Source organism: Dysidea avara, chromosome 3 (assembly GCF_963678975.1).
Source record: "Dysidea avara chromosome 3, odDysAvar1.4, whole genome shotgun sequence".
Lineage (NCBI taxonomy): Eukaryota > Metazoa > Porifera > Demospongiae > Dictyoceratida > Dysideidae > Dysidea > Dysidea avara.
The window spans coordinates 46,573,325-46,599,008 of record NC_089274.1 but is presented as its reverse complement, the minus strand read 5'-3'; the positions used below and the strand labels follow the sequence as shown (position 1 = coordinate 46,599,008).

Below are 25,684 nucleotides of genomic sequence, written 5' to 3'. Positions count from 1 at the left end.
CATGTCATGAGGAGTACTTTTATGTGGAAAGTTCTTGATCACTTGATATCACCTATAGAAGAAGTAAAACATACCCTAGTAAATTCTCATGTTGTTAGCCTTTGAGGGTGGACATCGTGATCGCTTGATTCACTGTACAAATGCCCCTTGATTGCTTGGTTGAATCTTGATCCTGGTCACAAGTGTTTCAACGGGCAAAATAGAGGTAACTACCCATTGAAATGTGACTGTCATCTCATATGAAAAGTTGCTAATTTTGGGGGCCATGCTGTCATGCTATAACCATTAAGAAATCACAAAAGAACCATCAAGGTAGAGAATCTTAATTAGCTGAACAACTGACTCAGTGGTTAAGGATTTGGGTGTTAGATGTGGAGATGCCTGGTATGAGTTTTTCATTACTTCTTGGTGACATTTCCATTAGAGTTACTATGATTTACATTGCTTAATTTTGCCATGTAACTCTGTATAGTTGTCATTCTAGTTTCTTTAAAGTTTTGAAATGTGATATGCACATAGCCACATACTCTCTTGACTGTACTGTTTAGTACAGTTCCCCCTAAAGTAATGCACACCCCTGAAAATGCTGTGTCAAAAAATTCACCATGGAAAAATCATACGGACGAAAATTGCCTACATGGAATTGCTTACTGCATTCAGTATCATAGCTATACAGCATTAAAAACAAGAAAATCAAGACACACGGTAGTGTGTCGTGCAGCCCAAGAAGCCGGCGCGCAATGCCCGTGAGTATATTGACAGGAAGAACGAAAATACAATTTTCGTAGCTCTGTGCTGCCTTGATGAAACAAGACGATTTTTGCTGTGGACACTCCCTCCAACTTCAGTACTCCACATTCCAAATTTTAGCAAAATCGCTTCAAGCGTTTCCGAGATATGCGACTTCAAAAATTGGCTTAGTTTCTTCGTTTTTTTTTCTTCTTATTTTTCTTCCTCTTTTCGCACACTTACAAAAACCACTATAAAACGCGAACACAATATCCGATTGCCTTGAAATTTGGCACACAGAAGGGGGTATAAAGGCGCATCTCTGTACCAACTTTGGCCGGAATACGATAAACAGGCAAAGAGTTATTAGCGATTATTCACGAAAAATAACACCAATATGTTGTCACGCCTACAGGGTAAACCGCTTACGGGAAGAAGCTGAAAATCGGTGGGTGAATAGGTTAACTATTGAACCTCAAACCTTTTGTGGTTTGAAATAAATTGAGCTAAAAACCAGGAAGATACAACAAAAAACCAACAGTGTGTAACAATTATGCAATCGAGATTATCTAATTTTAAAAAAAAAACTACTTTCCACGCCCACCAGAAAAACTGCTTGGAGTAATGCTTTGAAATTCGCTGTACAGATGGAGTAATCATCTTAGAAAGGATCGTCAATGGTGTAGAAGAATCAGACTTGAAGTGACAGAGTTATAACATGAAATCAAACTTGGTGTAGCAAGTGCGAGATCGCGATACTCTAATAGAGCAGTCACCCTAATAGAGCAGTCACCTTGAAAAGAATTCAAAAGATCAGCTAGAAACTAGTAACCTGTATAGAGATAAGCTACAAACAATTCACCCTGTAGAGAGATCATCTAGAAGAAGCTACCTTGTAGGGAGTTCAACTACGTAGTTCAGCTAGAAGAACTCACCTTGTAGAGAGTTCAGCTACAAAGAAACCACCATGTAGAGAGTTCAGCTACAAACAAATCGCCCTGTAGAGGAATCAGCTAGATGGTAGGTTAATGGTAAAAATTTTAATAGCGACAATTCAGGTGAATTTGGTGCCGCTTGGTCTTTGCACAAAATTCACCTGAATTGTTGTTATTAAAATTTTTACCATTAACCTACCATCACAGCCATTTCTTTGCCGCCACCTTGGATTTCACATCTTTTTTCACCATAGCCTTTTTGAGGGCCACACTCTTTTTTTACAGCTTGGATGTTTTGGATTAGATACTGTATAACGGGAATGATACGCGGAAGAAAACATTTGCGAATGATCTACTATTTCCTCATTCGCGAGAAAATGTTTGCGATTTGTTGCATAAAGTAATTAATAATTGGGCGCACGCCCACAATGAATAAATCTTTTTCTAAGGATAAGAAACACTTGACTATATGGCTGACTCTGACATGCTGCATACTACGCATCACTAGTAGCCATGCATGATCGCTGTTTTGCTGGAGAAGTAGACATTCACGATAATGAGCGCGGACGGCCAGCATGCCTTGGGGGCGGCCCTAAAACCAAGGCTAAGACACGCCATTCCAGTACAGTGAATCACCGAGCTGCAATTATATTTCCCCATTTAGTAGTACCGATTATTCCACTGTCACTGAAGTTTGCATCGCTGTTCGAATTACACGCCACGGTCCTGTGCCTCCCTGGCTATACCGTCACGCATATATAGCAGTTTAGCGAGTAGCTACCCGCTTATGCACCATTACATGAATGCTATCTACATCACCTGATCCATGAAAAAACTTTTTAATTGTAGGAAAAATTTGAAGAAAGCATTCATGAATGTACCTAAAATTGCGGAATTCACGAATGTTTTCTTCCGCGAATCATTCCCGTTATACGGTACTTACAGACATCCAGATATAGAATTTTAAAAAATTGACAAAATCCGTATTTTGGTCTGCCTGCCTGCCTGCCTGCCTGCCTGCCTGCCTGCCTGCCTGCCTGCCTGCCTGCCTGCCTGCCTGCCTGCCTGCCTGCCTGCCTGCCTGCCTGCCTGCCTGCCTGCCTGCCTGCCTGCCTGCCTGCCTGCCTGCCTGCCTGCCTGCCTGCCTGCCTGCCTGCCTGCCTGCCTGCCTGCCTGCCTGCCTGCCTGCCTGCCTGCCTGCCTGCCTGCCTGCCTGCCTGCCTGCCTGCCTGCCTGCCTGCCTGCCTGCCTGCCTGCCTCACTGATCACAGTGGCAAGGCTAGAGGCCAAACAAAGCAGTACATGGCCACCATTTTACACCACAACAACAAACTCATGGGTGGGATTTGCCTTTTGTAGTTCCGACAAATGTTTACCTTCTGTGCATATTTTGCTATTCCTTTCATCTTCAATTAAATTCTCATCTTCTTCATACCAAGAAACCATACAAAGGTGATAATTTTCCGTATTGATAATTTCTTTGAAGGAGCGTATTCATTTTTTTTTTAATAATTGTAAATTTAAAAATGAAGTAGGGATCTATGCGATGGTATTACAGCATAGCTCAGTGGGAAAGTCCCTACTTTGGCACATAACAATTAAACAAGCTGTAGGACCAGGTGTCCTACAGACCTTCAGTAGTTGTGCTGTAAAGCATTAAGGGGGCACGCTACTAATTCCTATGGCTTCACATGCAAAATCTTGGTTTTCATTGATCTGTACTTGCTTTCCATCCCCTTTTGCATCAGTTGTGTTTGTGGTAATTAAAAATCACCATCTCCAGTTAGAAGTACTGACTTTATGGCTCAGTTTAGTATTTTAGACCTAAAGAATGAATATTCTACAAATTTTGGATCTAGTCTCACAGTTTAATTCTACACTTCTTAAACTTTGTCATCTGCTACCTAAGTATGTTTGTAACAAAAGTATGGTAGTAATTTTCTGAAGTATTTTATGAATTGAGCTATTGAACTCTTTAAATTTCTATGAAAAACAGTTATCTCCTCTTTTGAAGCCATAGTAGTCATTCCTAAAAATCTGTTTCCATACTTTTAAGGATAAGCCACTGCAAGAATTTTTGGGGAGTTTCACAATTAGCTGTAGGAGGAGAATCGATTTTAGTGTAAAAATTACAGTGTTTTGTAACCACACCATAATTTGTACATACTTCAGAGGATTTCACTCAGATTTGCACTAAACAGAAGTTCAATGTCTCTATTACAACATGTGTTATTGTTATTCATCAGGTGGAAAACAGTATCTGTGTTGGTTTTACAGCTTCATATAAAACACATAATTTTATTTACGGAAGCCATAGGACATAGTTGCTTGCCCCCTTAATAAATAAAATAAATAAATAAATTTTGCTCAATGCCAAAGTAGGGACTTTCCCACTGAGCTATGTTGTAATACCATCATTCATCTCTTGTTTCACTACTTTTTGTTGCATAGATCCCTACTTCATTTTTAAATTTACAATTTGTAAAATACTAGTTTGTTTAGTTCTACAATGTAACTTGTGACTGTTCTATTAAAATATTCTACATGACGGTTGTATTAGAGTAACAATGATGCCAAGAGGTGTGCAGCTATAAGGGGTGAAGTCATCTTGTTTACTGTTAAGTAAACAGCTAGATTGTTAAGAGGTGTGGTCTCTGTACTCTATCACTATTAGTCCACCTAGATTTTAATTGATGGGCGTGGTAGCGAATCTATCGCGAACGGAATCCCAATCATGAACTTGCACATATCTAGTCTTTTTGTAGCGCCAGGACTGAAGCACTTCTGAAATCCAGCTCTGAAATAATTCTGTGGTGTCTATATAATTAATTATGTTGCTGAAAGAAAGTGTTGATATTGAAAATTAACGCCTCGATATGGTTTCATTGGATGAAGAAGACAAGCAGCCTGATTGAAGATAAAAGACAAGGCGCAGAGGGCCTACACTCGTCGGAATCCCAAAAGGCACATTCCACTGGTGAGTTTGTTATTGTAGTGTAAAATGGTGGCTGTGCGCTGTTTCATTTGGCCACTAGCGTTGTGACTGGTCAGGCAAGCAGGCAGGCAGACTAAAATTTGAGCTTTGGATCCGGCCACCTGTAAGTGTTTTGTTATATTTAATGCTGTATTATATATTATATGGAGTAGTACTATTTCGTAAAGGTAATTTTTGTGGCATAAAATGTCTCTATATAGGATGATTTTTAAAGGCAGAATTTTTGGCGGAGCATGAAATTTTTGAGGGGATCCCTACTTAAATGGTACTACTGTACCATATGATGCAACGAAACTATTTGAGGCACTTAGCTAACTGTAGTATCCCTACGAGTATCAAGTAGCAGTTAATATAAAACAATTGTAATGGGGCATGCTCCCTTAAACAATCAGATAATTTACTGCATAGCTGAGTAACGAGATCTAATACAGCAGTCACAAAAAGTTAACAAACTATAGTTAATTTAAAAATGAAGTAGGGTTCCAGCAATAAAAAGTAGTGAAACAAGAGATGATGGTAGCTATGAGGGAAAATCATTGTAACGGTGTGACCTACTTTGGCATTTCACACATTGCTACAATGCCAAGTAGGGATTTTCCTTCATAGTTACCATCATCTCTTGTTTCACTACTTTTTACCGCCAGAACCCTACTTCATTTTTAAATTAATATTTTTTTATTGTACTACATATAGTTTCAATCTCATGTGATATTTTATGATAATTCTTTTTCAGGAGGACAGAGATGTGTTGGCAATCCTGATGTTATTCAGCGAGGAAGTCATACTAGTAAATTTGGTAGACAAGTAGTTGTCCCCAATGCTAACATTAACTGTGTTGTCAGAATAACTGGTGTCGCAGTCAGTATGAACTTTGGTGGTTATCTTTCTGATAATTTACCACTATTTCAAATATGGCGTCCTATTTCACCTGGATTAAGTGTGTACAATAGAGTTGTTCAAGTTCAACTTTCAAATGGATCCTTAATTGGTGGCCATAGGGGTTACTATCTTACCAACTTTACAGTTAGTCATCCAGCTGACTTACAACCTGGTGATGTGATAGGATATTACCAATCATCAACTCCTAAGCGCATTATATGGGATATTGAGAACAGTGAATACACATCTTACAGTAACAATGCCACAAGTCCTGAGACTACAATTGATATAAATAATGTGGATTATGTAGAAGCTAATAGACAACCACTAATTGAACTGCAATTTGGTAAGTACATACATTGTAATAATATTTTGTTTAACAGAAAGTCATTAGTATGAGAAACTAGCATATTTGCCAAATAATATTTCACTGTTATTATTGCACTGGTGGATCAAACCTTAATAATTATATTGTAATGATATTAATTTTCTTTTGGTTTATTGTACGTAGACATCCGATGTGACAACCTATCAACACCATCCAATGGAGAGATAACATCATGTAGTTCTGGTAGAGAAGGAGTGGGTTATGAGGGAGACACTTGTAGTTTCACATGTAACACTGGTTATGAGCTAACTGATAGTGACACTAGGATCTGTCAGAGTAATGGGAGTTGGAGTGGTAATGATGATGTGTGTAGAAGAGGTAAGAAATTAGGGCCGTTACTAGGGGTTTTGAAGCATTTGGATGACCCCCTTCTGGTTTAAGGTTACAAACAGCATTTGACAAGCTGACAGATGAGGCATGCTTATTTGCAGAAAAAATAGGTGCAATTGGGCACTAAAGCTATGTACTCTCAATTGGCTAACTTGAATAGGGCCAATTTTACCCCTATATGCCTTAAAATCTGATGGAGCTAAAATGCTGCTTATAAACTATTGTTATACTCTAATAGAACAATCCAAAGTATTATACTATAATATGTGACCGGATCTGTGAAAACCTGACACAATCACTCATTTTTCCAATTCTTGTTTATTATATTACGTTTATAATCTGTTTAGCCAATTAAGTGCATGCTCTGGAAATGTTTCAACCTCATATGTAAATAACTTTTGGAGTTACAGCCCTACAAAGTAGCAACAACAGAAAAATCGGTTTGTACAGCAAGTATAGGGAAAATAAATTACAGGTGCTTGCTAAAATAGTTGTAACTTATGAGCAGAATAACACACAGAGTTGAAATTTGCTCCATCATATTTTCCATGAGTATGGGGGATCGATTACTTGTAAGGTTTTCCTTGTGTCACTTTTTTTCACTGCATACAAAGGTGAAATTAGTGAAAAAAGTACTATTGTTTCAACATGATGTAAACAAACATCCATAACTTACGTGTCCTTGAGTCTACTGTAATGAAACAAAGATTTTCAAGCTCCTCTTGAGTAGACAAAGAAGATAATATCCAGGTTTGTATTGTTATACCCTTCTTCAGTAAGAACAAAGTATTGAAAAAAAATTTCAGATTTTTAAATTTAATATGCAAGTATTTAAATTTTGGCTTGCACAATTGTGTCGGGTTTTTGCAGATCCGGTCACATATGGTCTCAGCTTTGAGATAAAACCAAATAAAAACCAATCATATCAACGGGCCTGTATTGGAAATTTCCTGAATTTTATCAAATTTTCCATCTCTACCATAACTACATATCTCCAAATCGTCTGTAAGAAAATGGTTAGATTATGCTACCTACCAAAGTATCCTAGCTTCCAAGAGGATATATATGGTAGGGTCCGCAATGAAAAATCAATAATCAGGAAATTGTCCCCCTACTATTTCAACCTGTAGGGCATATCAAAGTATTTTTCTACGTACCAATAAAACTTATTTATCTTTCTCCATATGACGAGAATAGCGATTGTTTTATGCTGGAAATCGTGAAAAATTGCGCTCTCTCCAGATGAAGCATGGGTTCCTTCCCTTACTTGGCATATATAGTCCAGGTCTATACCTGATTATAACCCACAGCAAAAATAAATCGATTTGCTACTGTGGATTTGGTATGGAGCTATTCTTTGCTGAAAATCGGCCGAAAATCACGTATTTTTGGATTCGGAGCAACCCAGCAATCAACAAAAGGAAAGCCCACAAACCTTCACAATACAGCAATATAGTTTGGATATCACTTCATGCACAGCGCAAGTTTCATATGGATCTGAGCTTTCCTTCCATCAAACTAAGCGGCATGAAATTTCTTCCTAGCGCGTCTGAGACTAAAATGGGAGGTGTGGCTGCAATAACTCCAAGTTTTAGTTTCTCCAGCAAGTGATTTAGGCTTCAATAGTATGTTATGACCACCTAACGGTATTAGTTTCCAACCAGAAATGGATCACGTGATTATGGATTGATTTTTCATTTGCATTATAGCTATACATGGTTAGCTATGTAGTGGTATAATCCAGGTAAAATTTCACTAGTATTTTTATCAACATTTGACAGAGACACTACTGATGAAGCATAGAGTTAAGCATAGTAAAACTTGGGTCCTACCAAGTTTTAGTTCTACTTGGGTCCTATACATTTTTTAGAGCCAACAAAAATCATTTACATCATGGTATATAAGTTTAGCTAGTTTGTACTTAATTTCTTCTTAAAAGTTTGGGAGGTATGTCCTCAATCTTATTTTTTCACAGCAGGCTGCAGGCAGTTATATTATATATGAGCCTTTAGCAAACAAGAAATTTAAGGTTTTTCACCCATAGCTGAAGGGTATTACTTATTTTTGGCTTTATCGTGAGAAACCGCACCAAAGGCCTGTTGGATAACTGTTATACCAACAGCCACAATGTACTGAGTGCTCTATAATATATGTATAACATGCACTTTGCAGAGCTGTCTATGCATGTGTATAGCCATTCCTGAATTTATGTGAGGTTTATAAGTCATTGAAGAAAATTACATGTTCTTTAGAAATCACATTTAAAGTCACATTTAAGGTAATAGATCCATAGTGGGAAGACATAGGCCATTGAAACTGCATGTTATACCAAGTATCATAAGTCCTTAAACTTATGACTCATGACTGCTCTATTAGAGTATCTTGCATTGATCTTACATACAAACAACCCTACCATTTTTCTATGCCTAACTCTATGCTTCATCAGTGGTGTCTCTGTCAAATGTTGATAAATATACTAGTGAAATTTTACCTGGATTATACCACTACATAGCTAACCATGTATAGTTATAATGCAAACGAAAAATCAATCCATAATCACGTGATCCATTTCTGGTTGGAAACTAATACCATTAGGTGGTCACAACATAATATCGAAGTCTAAATCACTTGCTAGAGAAACTAAAACTTGGAGTTATTGCAGCCACGCCTCCCATTTTAGTCTCAGACGCGCTAGGAAGAAATTTCATGCCACTTAGTTTGATGGAAGGAAAGCTCAGATCCATATGAAACTTGCGCTGTGCATTAAGTAATAACCAAACTATATTGCTGTATAGTGAAGATTTATGGGCTTTCCTTTTGTTGATTGCTGGGTTGCTCCGAATCCAAAAATACGTGATTTTCGGCCGATTTTCGGCAAAGAGTAGCTCCGTATCAAAATTCACAATAAAAAATCGATTTATTTCTGCTGTGGGTTATAATCAGGTATAGACCTGGACTATATATGCCAAATAAGGGAAGGAACCATGCTTCATCCAGAGAGCATGCAATTTTTCACGATTTCCAGCTTAAAACAATCGCTATTCCCATCATATGGAGAAAGATAAATAAATTTTATTGGTACGTAGAAAAATACTTTGATATGCCCTACAGGTTGAAATAGTAGGGGGACAATTTTGTGATTATCGATTTTTTCATTGTGGACCCTATATATGGCTAGGAATTATGAAGTGTGGCTGGATCTGACTACTTTTATCATTTATTTTTATACCCATTATTTTAGTTAGTAATGCATGTGTATCCTCAGACACATGTGACCACTGGTATGGTCCTAAGAAAGAACTCGTGTGGGAATCACACACACACACACACGCACACATACACACACACACACACACGCACACATACACACACACACACACTAGCTCATTGGAGTCATTAGTGTGTGTACATTCAGTTGGAAGAGATGAAATATTATGGCATTGTGAGTGTCTGGGGGTTGCTTCCAGACCACCGCTGCTGTGATTGCCTACTGTATCAAAGTGGAACACCCCCACCCCCATCCCTTGAGAAATCTTGGTTGTGGCCCTGAGAAGGAATATGGATACATGGTGTAAATGATACATGTTGTATATATTCTAGTTCAATGTCCTTCACTTACAAGTCCCATTGGAACATACAGGTGTAATTCAGGAAGTGATGGAATAATCTCTTATGAAGATATTTGTCAACTTGTATGTAACACTGGTTATGAGCTAACTGATAGTGACACTAGGACCTGTCAGAGTAATGGGAGCTGGAGTGGTAGTGAGGATGTGTGTAGAAGAGGTTTGTAAAGTGTTAATTCTTATATAACCTATTTAATTGGCTGCTTACCACAATATCAAAATTTTGTAAGATCCCATGTTTTCATCATAATAGATCTGTATAGTAGAGCGGCATAGCACCAAAAAAATTGGCACATTCATGCACTTTGTGATACAATTATGAAACTTTCCACAAAAATTGTGCTCCTTGTGGCATATGTTTTTTGATATAGAGCCATCACAGATGTGACCTTTAGAGCCATTTTTTTCACTGAAAGTTAATCATTTTTGGCTTTATCTCCCTGAGGCATTATTTTACACTGCTAAACATGGTATCAAATTAAAGATGTTGATCTAAGAACTATATTGACTTTTGTTTGAAGTTTGTATCTCATTCCACTACAAAGATATGATCATTTTTGTAAGTCATGAAATTCTTTTCCCTTGGGGTGTAAATTACTAATGGGCAAGTAATTCATAGAATTTCATGGTTAATATAAATGATCATAACTTTGGAATGCAATCACTTATTTACTTCAAATAAAAGCCGAGTAGTTCGTTGTAGCAGCACCTTTAATTTGAAACTGTGCAAAATGATGCCTGAGGCAGATGAAGACAAAAACAATGAATTTTCAATATAAAAATGGCTGTAAAGATCACCAAAGGTCAAATATGCGATGGCTCTATATCCAAAAAATAATGTCTCAAGGAGTACAACGTATATGGAAAGTTTCATAATTGTATCAAAAATTGCACAACTATCGCACCATGCCGCTCTACTAGTATCTCTGCATGGAGTGAAACAAAACCATGCAATTACATACTAGCAGCATATGGGCATAATGCTGTATTCCTTATTGTTACCATGTAACGAACAACTTTCAAGATGAAACAGCTACGTAGCTATGGCCTAAATTAGTTAGACAAAACAGTAGTGCCATTTTTAGTATAATTGGCAAGTTTAAGGTCACTGATTTATGGTAATTGTGTATATTTATGACGTGTTTGCATTTTATATCAATTTTTGCAAAATGTGCAAAAATAAATCAAAGTTAGATTCTCATAGCTGGCCCCCTACAGTTTAGGAAGAAAAAATTGAAGAAAATTAAATCAAAACTTTGAATTCCCATATCTTAATCAATTTGCCGTGTGGCCTACCCTACCTGGCAGACAATTATAATGCAAAAATGGTGTGTTTTGGAGAAGGGGTCATGGAGCTATACACGCATGAAAATGCTTCTTTCTGTCAATATACTTACAGTGTGGTGCATCAGCTTTCTTGGCTGCACAACACACTACCATGTGTCTTGATCGTTTCTGTGTTTTGTATTTTCACTGTCAGTGTTTCCATTGCATTCTCTTTTTTTACTCTTTGACATTTACTGTCATTGAATTTTAGGTAGCACGACCTGTGCTACTTGGCTTGACATGCCACAAATATTTTCATATACAAAATTGCTTGGTTTCAGTTTCTTTCTTTTAATTTTACTTAAATTTGTCAAAAAACCAATAACATTTGATTTGTCACCATCACCCATTCCATTCAAGGGACATCTGACTGCTTCATGAGTCAAATTATACACAGTGTCCAATCCATGACTATAACTAATCTGTACAACCATTTGCAGTATTGTAGACATCTGATAAGCTTTACTAAACCAATTTAAAGACATACTGTATACATTCACCATTCATATATATACAAAATATAAGGTTACATAATATGCAGGGGTGGATCTAGGGGGTGGGCTTTGGGGGCTGGAGCCCTTCCCTTCACTTTTAGACTTTACTTGATCAATATGTTGAGGATTATAATGAAATTTTGTCTTAGCATAATTATATGATCACTAATAATACAAATACTCATAAAACCACCTTATAAACATCTTTCCAAGGCATTATCAGTGGATTTATGCTAAAGGTTATGTAACAAAGACCCGGATCAGCATTGGAGGTGTACAAGATCGAGATACTCTAATAGAACAGTCACCTAACTACTCTAATAGAACATTCAGTGTAAGCATAAAATTTGGTTCTGCTTTGGAATTTTTCCAAATCTGCCTGCGCCTATACATACAATGCATACAATGAAGTGCATTGGTCTGTTTAAAAGACTTGTTCTTCTACTTGTGTAGTTATTACCGGTACATTCAGGTACACAATTTCCATTGAAAATGCTCTCAGATTCAATCTTGTATCATTCAAATTTTCCAGTTTCAACATTATTATTATTCTATCATGCATGCAATTATGAGAGGGTGCATCATGTGCTTGGTTGTCTGAACCTACCCAAACCTTTCCATTAGCAAATGCTGCAGAGAGCTATATATATATACCTGTGCCAAAAACAGCCCAGCTGTAAAAAAAGGCGAGGCCAAGAATGCACAAGTACATGTTCATGGAGTAACCAAAAGACATGATATCAAAATCTGGCCAAGAAAGCATTTACAGTATAGGCACTTTTGTGCATTCATTTTCTATATGCTTCACATTATCACATCCAGCTAGCTATACATGTGTGCTTGCAATATAAACAATACTACTGAGATGATAAAAGATACACTGCATTGTTACCAAAATTAATTTAACTAAAAATTTACAATTGGTTTCTACTTGGCCATCTTTTTGCACTGTATATTAAAATACAAAGATGGCCAAGTAGAAACCAATTGCAAATTTTTAGTTAAATTAATTTTGGTAACAATGCAGTGTATATTTTATCATCTCAGTAGTATTGTTTATATTGCAAGCACACATGTACAGCTAGCTGGATGTGATAATGTGAAGCATATAGAAAATGAATGCACAAAAGTGCCTATACTGTAAATGCTTTCTTGGCCAGATTTTGATATCATGTCTTTTGGTTACTCCATGAACATGTACTTGTGCATTCTTGGCCTTGCCTTTTTTACAGCTGGACTGTTTTTGGCACAGGATATCACTACTTTTTGTTGACTAGAGAACATATAGCTAGGTATTATATTACATACACTGTAAATCCAGAAGTGTGAAGGTCACACTGTTGGTATGACTCCTGCGGTCGCTTAGTGCTATAGGAGACACTGCATGCATGCATGCATAATAACAGCTTCAGCAACAGATTAGCTAGCTAAATTAGTAGCAAAAGCTTCCAAGTTCAGTGTTTAGAAGCACTACTAAAAGTGACTTGCTCAGAGAAAATTCATTCAAACTGAAAATAATGTTCAAATTCCCACAAGGACTTACGTGATATCTCGCGTGATGTTTCACGTAAGATAAGAACCGGCAAAGTCGAGGCTACAGTCTTAACTGTTATAGCTGAAGCAGTGGGTTGGTGATATAACTAGTGTAGTCGAAATCTGTGCATGGCAAGTGGAGCCGAATCAGCTGCGAGTTGTTGCTGAATGTAATATGCCTCGGAATGGACATGAAACCTGAAGGCACTGAATGCATCACACTATTCTCCCAGCAAATTTCCTGGGTAAGTTCGTGTATAGTTAAGTCATTGTAAACGGCTATATAACTACCGTCGTATTTTTAGACAGGAATCTCCCATGCCATAGTAGCTTCCTGGGATTATATACTATGCTTGTGCATGTAGGCCAGAGCAAGGGGGTGTCACTCAGGCTCTTGCTGTAGGTCGATCTGCGACCGCGATCAAACTCTAAATCAACGATCAAGGCCACTAAATAGCTCTTACAGTGGGTCAAGGGTCAAGACGATACGGAAGATTTGAAACCCACAATCGAAAACTATATGTAGCTACTATCAAGTTTACGGAATTATACGTAACTCACAAGAAGTAAGGATCTCCAAGAAGATGTTTTATTGGTCCAACAGGCATTTCGCCGTAATTATAATGATTTTTCTCTCCCGGCTGCTGGTAGCACGCACTAAGAAAGTATCATACTAGGTTACAAGTGCAGGTGCATATAGGAAAATAGAGAAATAAGTGGAGGTCAAAAGTTCAACAAAAAACGCTCAAGTCACGATGATAAATGCTGCAAGTCAAAGGTCAAGGTGAAAATTGGTCAAGACTTGGACTGCGGTCGCAGATCTACCTACAGCGTGAGCCGATGTGACACCCCCTTGCCAGAGCCTCGTAGCTGGCTTGTTCTAGCTGCGTGGGTCAGACCGTGAACAAGTTGAGCTGAACCCTGAGAAAACAGCTAAAAATGAAAGAGGATATTTTCTCAACATTTCAACCAACCAAGATGGTTGGTGATGACAACAAAGATGTCAAGAGCAAACAAGTGCTTCCACCAACAGTTCAGGAAAGGTTAATAGGCTATATCCTATAATGTATGGTGAAAACTTTGGCTATAAATAATGTGTCAGGCATTTGAATGATTAGCGGGTAAGTCAATACTACAAATGAGTTAAATATTTTTGAGGACTCAGCTCAATGCGTACATACAGTAGGCCGTAATTACTATGCATCAATTGATTGATGTGATAATAATATAAGCAGATCTGAGACAACCATGGACCGTACTATATAGTAACTGGGCAGATATATAGAGTTATGTATACTCTGATATAATTGTTGAGTGTTGTAGTTTGCCAATAGTCAAAGCTAAATTGTGACCGGATTTCACATAACAAGGCTTCCACACACACAAAATCAAACTTACGTTTTTACCAGAAATGGATTGCTGGTCTAATACACTATCATATTCCACACTGTACTTCCTTCAGGACAGGCAAGTCTGGTTTCTGTGGCAGCTTTCTTCCGACCCTATCAAAGCCACAAGTGGGAGATTGGTGTCATTGAATGGCCATGGCTTTGTGATAATGGTGTGTAGTGAGCTGGAACTTTGCAGAGAGCTCGCCAATAGTGTTCTCAGTCAATTTGGAGTGATTTGAGGGCCATGGAGGGCCATGGAGAGCCCAAACTTGGCCTCTGGATTCCAATCGTCTTCTTGCTTCATTTTATACTCCTATATTAAGCCCACCCACCGCCCCCCATTCTCCCACCCTATTACTACCACCTGTGATATTATTACCTGCTCGAGAAAAGCTGTCCAAAACAGGGCTAATTTTGGGTATCAGAAATGTATACACCCACTCAGTGATAGCTAGTAAATAGATGCATACTTGGTGCAAATTGTGTTTGCACAGCTGTAGGCACTGGGAAGTTATTACACAATGATTACTTAAAATCGCCATATCTCCTAACGAAGCTTTGTGCGTTGAAGCCAGGTTTTGTCAAATTCAGTCACATTTATGCATGTAATACATTGTGACTGTAACTTCCATCTTCCATGATCATCATTGGATAAAAAGAAACCAAGCCTGCATACTTTTTACAACTTGCACGGATATAGGTATACTGTGTGCAATCTAGGGTGTGTTCTCTATAAAATCATGTGTACAGAAAATAATGCCATTTTTGTGGGCAATATGCAATCTATGCAAGTAAAATAGTCAATGTGAAAGATAGCGTATTGCTACTAAAAAGTACATTATTAAGTATGTAAATTGTACATGTGTTGTAAGATATTCTGCTTAAGGAAAAATTTTGCAAACAGAATGCTCAATACCTTTTGCCTTCACCTTTTCCTGGAACATTGTGAAATTAAAATTTTATGTTGGATTAAGAATCACAGAATAAAAAGTAGTACAGCTTTTTTTAGTAGTACCTACAGGCTTTTAAGCCTTCTCATAGGTCCTTAGTGGGGTAGTATTCACAGAACAAGGAAGTAACAAAGAAAAGTAGCAAAACAAGAGAGGTTGAATATACCTGCAAATATACTTGTGACTTTCAGTACATCTGCAGGATATATTCAACCTCTCTTGTTTCACTACTTTTTTTGCTATTCCCTACTTTTTATTCTTTGATCCCTAATCCAACTTAAAATTTTATTTTATTTGTAGATACTATATTACTAGTATTTTTAAAAATTGTAAATTTAGAAATGAAGTACGGATCTATGCAACAAGAAGTAGTGAAACAAGAGATGAATGGTGGTATTACAGCATAGCTCAGTGGGAAAGTTCCTACTTTGGCAAAATAGCTAATGTGCCAAAGTAGGGACTTTCTCACTGAGCTATGCTGTAATATCATCATTTATCTCTTATTTCACTGCTTTTTGTTGCATAGATCCCTATTTCATTAAAACATACTAGGTTTTTGTTGTGGCACAGCTAGCTACAATGTAGCTTGTGACTGTTCTATTAGAATATCATACATGACTGTTGTATTAGAGTATATCTCTAGTCAGCCAAGAGGTGCGCAGCTAGCTAGACCAATAAGGGGTGAAATAATTTTGTTTGCTGTTAAGTAAACAGCTAGATTGTTAAGAGGTGTGGTCTCTGCACTCTATCACTATTAGTCCACCTAGATCTTTAATTGATGGGCGTGGTCATGAACCTATCACAAATGGGACCCCAGTCATGAACTTGCACATACCTAGTCTTATAGTAGCGCCAGGACTGAAGCGCTTCTGAATCCAGCTCTGAAACAATTCTGTGGCATCTATATAATTATATTGCTGAAAGAAAGTGTTGATGCAGAAAATTAATACCTCAATATGGTTTCATTGGATGGAGAAGAAAACAAGCAGCCTGAATGAAGATAAAAGAAAAGACAAGGCACAGAGGGCCTACACTCGTTGGAACCCCAAAAGGCACATCCCACTGGTGAGTTTGTTATTGTGGCATAAAATGGTGGCCGTGTGCTGCTTCATTTGGCCTCTAGCCTTGTGACTGTGGTCAGTGAGTGAGGCAGTGAGACTAAAATTCAAATTTTGGAATTTTTTAAAAATTCTATATCCAGCCACCTGTAAGTGTTTTGTTATATTTAATGGCTATTTTATATATTATATGGACTAGTACTATTCCATAAAGGTGATTTTTGTTGTTTAAAATGTCTCTAGGATGATTTTTTAAAGGTGGAATTTTGGGCAGCACGTGAAATTTTCAGGACAATCCCTACTTAAACCGTACTACCGTACCATATGATAAGCCCCAAAACCTGCCTATGACTGGCTTTGGTGCATCTGTTTCTCTCTGCAAGAACAATAAAATTGCATTATTTTTGTAATGCATAAGTTGATTAGGGTGACTGTGCTACTATTATTTTAGACTGTTTTGACTGTGTACTTGTTACACATGTGATGTTTTATTTTGCATTGTAACTCGATGGATTTTTAAACCACCGAAAGGTTCTTTATGATGTCATTGTTCCACCATTAAACACAAACTGTACAACTTCATGTGGGATCATTTCATACAGCAGTTTAATGATACTAATGTTCATAGTTTCCGTGGCTAATTGTTTATAATATAATTAATTTTGTTTAATGTAGTGAGTCACTGGTAGCACTTGCAGTATAATTTTATGTACTGAAAAACAACAATAAATAAAATTAAAAATAAAATAATTATCTAGAAAACTTTTCAGCCCATTCTCTATGTGGTTTACTTGGTAGGTGATAGCAAACCAGTTATCAAGGTGAATTCCTGTTTCTCATCAGCCACTTCCTCAATTTTGATGTGGGCAGGCAATCAGTATTCATTATTGGTGGAGGTTCTCAAACTCACAGAGTCACAGCAACAGCAAGCTATCTGTCACCACCAGGATTATTATCAAAGGCCTTCTAAAAGCTTATACCTACTGTACCTAGCCTTCTTTTGCAGGAAAGTACGTTCCCTGTATAATGATGGTGATGGCCAGTCTTTTTCAACATCAAAACATTAGTGCACACAGCAACAATAAATTTTGAGGTGGCAGGGTGGAACATGATACCAAGAAACAAGTTTACCTAGCCTTATTCGCAGCACTCGGTTGTATTGCTACTGTTTGGTTTTCTCATTATAACTCCATGACATTTATTTCAAGTCACCAATGGAACTTCTATGATAGTTACTCCATGTTTACAGTCTGTTTATCATACAGTACAATAGTACTTATAGTAGGGACATCGAAGGTGTGGGGGCGATCCGTGATATAAAATAACCCAAAAACTTCTTACCTTTTATCCTTCTTTACCATGGCTATCAGTCAAGGTTCTACCACTGAGTGTTACTAGACTACAGTACAGCTTCCATCTACCAGTGTATATTGCATTAAACTATTTGAATACATGTTGTCACCGGTTGCACCAAACTATTTGAACACACGCGTATGTGACTCGCTGTTGATATCGATCAGTGAGAGCAACTCGTGGCGAACTATATAGCACTGTGTAATTAATATAGTCACTACGTTGTTGTGATGTCGTCCTGTTCACCTGGAAGCACTGTAGTGGATATAGTTTGTGATTCTTTAACTGCTAGTTTGTGTGTGAAGGATTTGCACAATAGCTCTAGCCGCTGTGTTCGTCTTGGTTCAGTAGTTTTGACTCCTTGTGAATTTGAGCATCGTGCTGGAAGACGGACTGCCAAAAATTGGAAGAAATCTATTCGTTTTAATGGAAAGCCGTTAGGAGAATTTTGGAGTCGAATACCAGTTCTGAAGGGAAAAGATGTTTTAAGTTTGCAGCACCTTGTGGTTCTTGAACGGTTAAGCCAGCATCCAGGAGTATTAATGATGCGCCAATCAATGATGCCTCATCTTTACCACTGCCTGGTGTTACTCTAGCTGCTCCTGGACAATAGTCTGGTTTGGTGGATAATTCATATGCCACTTCAGTCGACAAGGTTTTGGACCCTGTTGTTGCTTTACCTTGCACTGGGTCGGCAGCTTCTGTCAGCAATTTTTTAATTAACACTTCAACAGTGCCAGGCAGCAAGTCCTTAGATCTTTCTTCATCATCTCCAGTCAGCAAGTCCTTTGTTGATAGTCCACCTCCAGTCAGCAAGTCCCTGCTTACTGTTTCAGCTCCTGTGTCACCTCCCAACTCAGATCCTCCCAGCTCTCGCATTGTCCTTTGTGTGGTAAGCATTGTTCATCTTGCTCTTTACTCTGGCAACACATAAATTCTGTTCACATATCAAGGCTTGTTTTCCCATGTGTTGCTTTCTTTGACTCATGTAGTCGCTTAGTCTGTTCTCTTTCTTCTTGTCAGCAGGCTTCCCACGCACGTTTTCACAATTCTGGCTGTCATCGTTTACTTAGTCCTGGTGTACACTGTGGTGCTCCATTTGTACCAGCTAGCAAGGTTGTGGAGGTGCCTAGAGTTCCTCATTCTGCTTCAAGATTAACTCCTTACTGTTTCTCTTTCTGATACTAATTCCTTTTCTTCACTTGACCCTCTAGACATTGGGCTGCTTTCTGCTTCTGCTGGCTCTTTTCAAGGACCTCCTGCTATGGAATCCAAAGTGCTTAATATGTTACTTGATCATGTAATGGTTTGTCCTGTTTCTACGGTATCTCATATCCCTTGCAGTGTTCGTCCCCTCTTGGCTCACGTCCTAAGTGTGGAACTTCGAAGAGCTTGTTCATCAACTTGGTACTTTGTTAGATTGCTAATGTTTACTAAAGCTGTTCTGCGAATTCCAGTGAGTCATCACCACCAATGCAATGCTCTTAGTTCCATTATTCTTGACCGTTTGCACACTTGGTCTCTCTCTGATGGGATTAAAACTCTATGGTCATCCATGTGGGATGATCTCAAGGGCACTAAATATCGCCACAGTACTACATATCGCCACAGTACTACCTGCAATGATTTCAATAAAACTCGTACTTTGTATTGGGCACGTGAGGGTAGGTATAGTAATGATTTTCAAGCTCTTACCTCTACTGGAGTTGCAGGATATGATGATGATGATGATGCCTATCAGGATCTGCTTAAGCGCCATCCTACTTCTCCACGCCCTAACTGTAATGATTACCCATCTTCTCCATCTGTCACGGTGGATGATTCTATGGTTCTGTTCTGCTTGCAGAAATTTCCAAGGGCACAAGTCCTGGGGCCTCCAAACTTCGTGCCCAACATTTACTTGATGCAGCTTCGGGTAGCACTGTCCCAGCTGCTGGTGAGTGTTTACGCTCTCTCACTTTCTTTGTGAATCATCTTCTGTCTGGTAAAAGTCCCTCCTGTTTAGCTCCTTGGTTGTGTGGTACTCCTTTAACTGCACTGCTTAGGAAAGGTGGTGGTGTTTGCCCAATTACTGTTGGAGAGGTTTTGTGCCGGCTAGCTAGTCACCTTTGTTGTCTTATCATTCACCCTTCCCTCCCTGACACTTTCCTACCCTACAGACAAGTTGGTGTTGGTATTCCTGGAGGCCTGGAATGTGCTATTCGTGTTACTCATCGTTTCCTATCTCTTCATGGTGCTGATGATTCCCTGGTATTGCTAAAGGTAGACATGAAGAATGCTTTCATGGATGCAGTCATCCTGCTTTTTTTGCTCGTGTATGTGAATATTTTCCAGAGATTTCAGCATGGATAAAATGGTGCTATTCTCAGCCAGCTGAGTTACGTTTTGGTAGGAAACGAATGGTTGCTTCTTCTGGGGTACAACAGGGTGACCCACTGGGTCCTCTACTTTTCTCTCTTGTCCTCTTGCAATTTATTGATGCTGTCTAACTCCATGATCTTGTGCAATTAAATATTTGGTATCTGGATGATGGGACTTTTGTGGGAAAGCGATCCTCTTTACAAACTCTTTTGTCTCACTTTATTTCACGTGGACCTGAATTTGGACTTCATTTGAATTTATCAAAATGCTAACCATTTTGGCCTTCTGGTGATTCTTTGAATTTCCTTCCGATATCAAGTGGGTTGATAGTCTAGAGTTCTTAGGATCTGCACTTTAGGGTGATGATGCTTTCTTTAAAGAGTTTTGTGTTGTCGTATAGATAAGGTGACTTCAATCCAGGAGAAACTTGCTCTTTTGGAGGACGCTCAAGTGGAACTTCATCTTCTGCGAAGTTGTCTCAACAGCTGCAAGATTATCCACCTACTTAGAACTGTTCCTTCTTCTGTGCTACAACCATTTCTTTGTCAATTTGACCTTATCCTTCACAACTGTCTCAGCTGTATTATTAATTGCAGTCTTTCTGATCCATCTTGGTGCCAAGCCAGCTTGCCTTTCCGCCTAGATGGTTTAGGTTTACGAGAATCCATCCAGTCTGCTGCAGCTGCTTTTTTAGGTTCTTACAATAGCATCTGTGATTTAGCTTCTAGACTTCTGTTTATTGCTTCAGATCAGCTTCATTTCTCTGATGAAGATGTTGCTGCTGCAATGTTCTCTGACATTCCCATTTCTTCAGCTTCGCAGCATGATCTGCAAGCCTTTTTAGATCAGCATCAGTTCAATCGTCATTTTGCTTCTTGCAGTATTCGGAACCGTGCTCGATTGACTGCTCTTTCTCACTCTTCTGGCACCAGTAGTGTTTGGCTTAAAGCTATTCCTTCAACCTCTCTTGGTTTAGCTATCTCAGGTCTAGAGTTCATTGTTAGTTTGCGTCTATGGCTTGGAGTTTCTCTGTTTCCCATTTCCCCATTGTGTACATGCCTCTCTTCCATAGATTGCTATGGTGACCATCTTTTAGACTGTTCCCATGGTCCTATGAGAATCCGTCGCCATGATGCCTTAGTTAACATCCTCCATCATGCCTTATTACAAGACCATACAGGAGTTCTTAAAGAGCAACGTGCCTCTTTTGATGGCAGTTCACATCCAGGAAACATTTTCCATCCTGATTATCAACTTGGTCGTCCTGCCTATTATGATGTCTCTGTCCGCAGCACTACTCAGCCTGTTCATATTTCTTTCTCTGCTTCCTTTGCTGGGGTGGTTGCTGCAGCTGGAGAGGTGGCTAAGGACGCGAAGCACCTTGCTACTGTGGAGAAGGCAGGAGGTGATTTCATTCCACTAGTTGTGGAAAGTTTTGGGATATGGACACCTTTTGCTTTGTCAGTTCTTAATTCTATTGCTGATCGTACCACCACCCATAGTGGCATTTCACCTAAAGTGGCCAGAAGAAATCTACTTCAACAACTCTTTGTTTGTTTATGAGTGAATAATGCTTGAATGATTTTAAGGTATTGGGCTCTGCAAGGTGGTGATAATGACTTTCCCCTTTCCCTGTAGTTTTTCTTTCTTTGTTGTTCCCCTTTCCCAGTAGTTGTATTTTATTCGTTGTGGTTATATAGTTTGTTTTGTAGATTCTAATTGTAGCATTTGTTGTCATGTGTATTTTTTCCATTATATTATATTATTATTATTAAAAAAATAAATATAGTTTATTTAGTAACAATGTTAAACCAAGTCGGGTCATCCATTTCCCGCTTTACAGATTATTCAGGTCTGACCCCACATGCTAAATTAAATGTAGACATGTTACTACACGTCATAGTGTAGCCATGATTATGTCATGAGCCATGCCCACTTACATAAATTACTGTCTGTAGACATGTGCTAAATTAAATGTGGACGTGTTACTACACGTCATAGCGTAGCCCTGCTTCTTTCATGAGCCACGCCCACTTACGTAAATTACTGTCTGTAGACATATGGTAGTCACGCCCATTCATCAGTCTGTAGGTATGCACGCATCCATGTCCATTATTGTCTGCAGGCTTATGTAGAGCCATGCCCACTGATCAGTTGTTATTGTATGAGTCATAATCTTGTTTATAACAGTGTTGTGATTAACTCTAAAATTATTGTGACTGGTTTTGTGAAAAGCAGGCTATTTAGTGGTCATGAGTTTGCAAAAAAACTTCACAAACAAGTATAAGAAAAAATTAGGAATTTTTAATTGGGGACAGTGTACAGGCTGCAATAAAAAGTACTGAAACAAGCTGGATCGGAGTAGTACGTAATGTCCAAGTACTGTAAAACAATAAGAAGTGAATATCCCTATTGTGCTACACTCAATGCACAGTAGAGATATTCACTTCTTATTGTTTTACAGTAAGTATTTGGGCATTACATAATACTCCGATCCAGTACTTTTTATTGCAGCACTATACACTGTCCCTACCATAATTTAAAATTCCTAAATTTTTCTTATACTTTAAGTTTATTCATTTTGGCAAGGGTTTATTGAGGGGGAAGCAATTGCCCATTTGGAAACTGCTCCCCTTTGTATAATTGAAGGTACTACAATTCCCAATTGTACAGTTGGCCAATTGATTACAATTGCCTATATATCCAATCTCATGATAGCTACTTTTCAAAGTTTTCTCCTTTTAGCTTTAATTACTTCCAGATCCAATCCTGTTATAGTTTATTTTAGTTTGTCTCCATTACAATCCACTATTTGATTTGAATTATGCAGTAGGAATCATAAAGGTTTGCAGCTTTCCATAAAACTAGAAACCAGCCTCACAATACCTTCACGATGCCTTCATTAAGTATTGGTATCAGTCTGTTTTGCTTTTTCTTCCTATTTTTCCAGCAATTCTTTTATTGATAATTTGCTTGTTATTGTACCAAAAGTATAGTATTTTGCATGAAATAGTAGCTCATAAAAACATCTGGTTGTGTTTCATATGCTCTAAAAACCTTGTGCAAAAGATGACTGTGCTATTTCCATGCATGAGTACAGCTTTAATATAAGTGGGACAAGCTTTACAGTGAAGTCCCATCCAGGTTCAGCACCCATATACGTAAAGTATATATGAACAAAGCTAGTCCTCCAGCATTCCCAAAATGTGCACCACCAAGTTTTTATCCATATTGTCTCTTTTACAAAAGATGCTATACACACAAGGGAGTCCAAATGCTAGTTCTGGTACACATGTTTGTGACAAAAATCTGAGTAGTTCATTGAACACAAATCCAATTATTGTCTATTACCATCGATCACCATCATGTAGTCTAGTGTATCAGTCACAATGTACACTATCACGTGATGAAGGTTTTACTGGAGAAGATGTCACTTACTTGTGTAATGTAACAAGTGACCCTACCATGGTTGACTGGGTACCAATAGGTGTAGTAGATGTGATGAGGTTTGTTTTAACCATTTGTGTTGTTTGATTATTGTTTTAACAGTTCAGTGTCTCTCTCCAATAAATGGTGCATTTCAGTGTCCAGATGGAGCTACTATTGGCATGTTTGAGGACACTTGTACATTTTCCTGTAATGGAGGTTATGAATTACAAGGATCTAATAATCGGACTTGTTTAGCTGATCAAAGTTGGAGTGGAGGAGATCCAATATGTGTAGTATTAAATTGTTCCACATCATCACCTCTTGATAACTCACAACTACAGTTACCATGTGACACACAGTACCAGTCAACATGTACTACTGTCTGTGTTGATGGCTACACTGGAGGAGGAGGATCCTACACATGTGATGTGACTGATGTGGCTACTAATAGTGTAGGATGGAGGGGTACTACATCTTGTCAGAGAGGTAAAATTGTTTCATTGTGTAGTGCCAAATATATTTATAGTTCTAATTACAGTTCAGTGTGATGAATTACGTATGCCAACTAATGGAATGATATCTTGTTCACTGATAAGTAGTCCACTATCTTTTTATGAAGATATTTGTAGTTTCACATGTAACACTGGTTATAATCTAACTGGCAGTCCTCAGAGAACATGTCAGTCTGATAGAAGTTGGAGTGGATCACCAGTGTCCTGTACCATCATGGAGTGTCCCTCATCATCACTACCAATGAACAGCATGTTGGCTGAGTCTTGTAGTAGCACATATCAGTCAATGTGTGATCTACAGTGTGAAGAAGGCTTTAATGGTAGTGGAGACCCATCATATGTGTGTGATGTGTTGAGTGATGGATCATCAGTAATGTGGATGAATAGTGGAGGAGGGTGGAGTTGTGAAAGAGGTAAGTCTCTAATGTTAATTGCTACGTACTGATGTCACTACAAAAAATGATCAATTTTTAGGTGCTTTCCAAGTCATTGGAAGGCCATATTTCCCTAGCAATGGCGGCAATAACATCAGTAAATAATACTGTACTGTATAACAGTAATCGTGAATGTTTAAGAAAAAATACCATTGCCTTCGCACAAGCTTTCCAGCATTGGTTAGACATACATACTCTAACCCAAGCATCTCTTCAGAGCAACCCAAAACACTTCCAACAAATTTCTATCACATTTTAATTTCCGAAGTTACTACTAATTGACTTACTACTAGACTGAGTGACCGATGCCTTCAGGCAAAAATAACTCAACTGTGGTAAAAGCTATGGGCTTGATTTCTTTACTGTTCAACATCGCTTAGGCCTGAGATGTGCCTTTTCACCAACTGCAGTAGCTACAATGCTCACATCATGGACTTACCTATGTCCTCCATGTAAGTCCTCCTTTCTTTATTTCCTGTTTTTCTCTAAGTGTTAGTTCTTCATATCATTGTGGCGTATGGCGTGGTTGATCACGTGAACAATAATATTCCAACCAAAGCACACCATACAATATATACATACATGCATACACTGCTACAATATCAAGACACATGGTAGTGTCTCATGCGGCCCAAGAAGCCGGCATGCCACACTGTGAGTATATTCACAGGAAAAATAGAAAACGCGATTTTCACACTTGTAGCTCCGTGATCCTTCATCCGATTGGAACCAGTTTTGCTGCAGAGGTGCCCGCCAGGTAGGCCACTCCACATACCAAATTTGAAGAAAATCGCCGTAGCCATTTCCGAGATAAGAGTGGCCAAACTTTTGTTTTTATTTCTTCAGTTTTTTCTTATTGTTCTTCGTCTTTTCACATACTTTGAAAAATTGCTATAAAACACAAATGCGTATTCCGATCACCTTGAAATTTGGCACACGTAAAGGGAGTCCAACAACAAAT

The 25,684-nt window shown here is 38.4% G+C and overlaps 1 protein-coding gene across 3 annotated transcripts in view; it reads left to right on the top strand.

Moving 5' to 3' along the window:
* Positions 1-5,487: 5,487 nt before the first annotated feature.
* The window catches only part of LOC136251273 (ephrin type-A receptor 4-like), an 82,293-nt gene continuing 62,096 nt past the window's right edge, over positions 5,488-25,684 (top strand). For 2 of the 3 annotated variants that reach the window (XM_066043704.1, XM_066043701.1), the window contains exons 1-2: positions 23,898-24,263; positions 24,316-24,702. In XM_066043704.1, the coding sequence (XP_065899776.1) occupies positions 23,957-24,263; positions 24,316-24,702 (694 nt within the window). In that variant the 5' untranslated portion in view covers positions 23,898-23,956. Of the gene's footprint in view, positions 5,885-6,049; positions 6,245-9,856; positions 10,043-23,897; positions 24,264-24,315; positions 24,703-25,684 lie in introns of those variants that run through there. The other variant, XM_066043702.1, reaches the window with a different exon arrangement.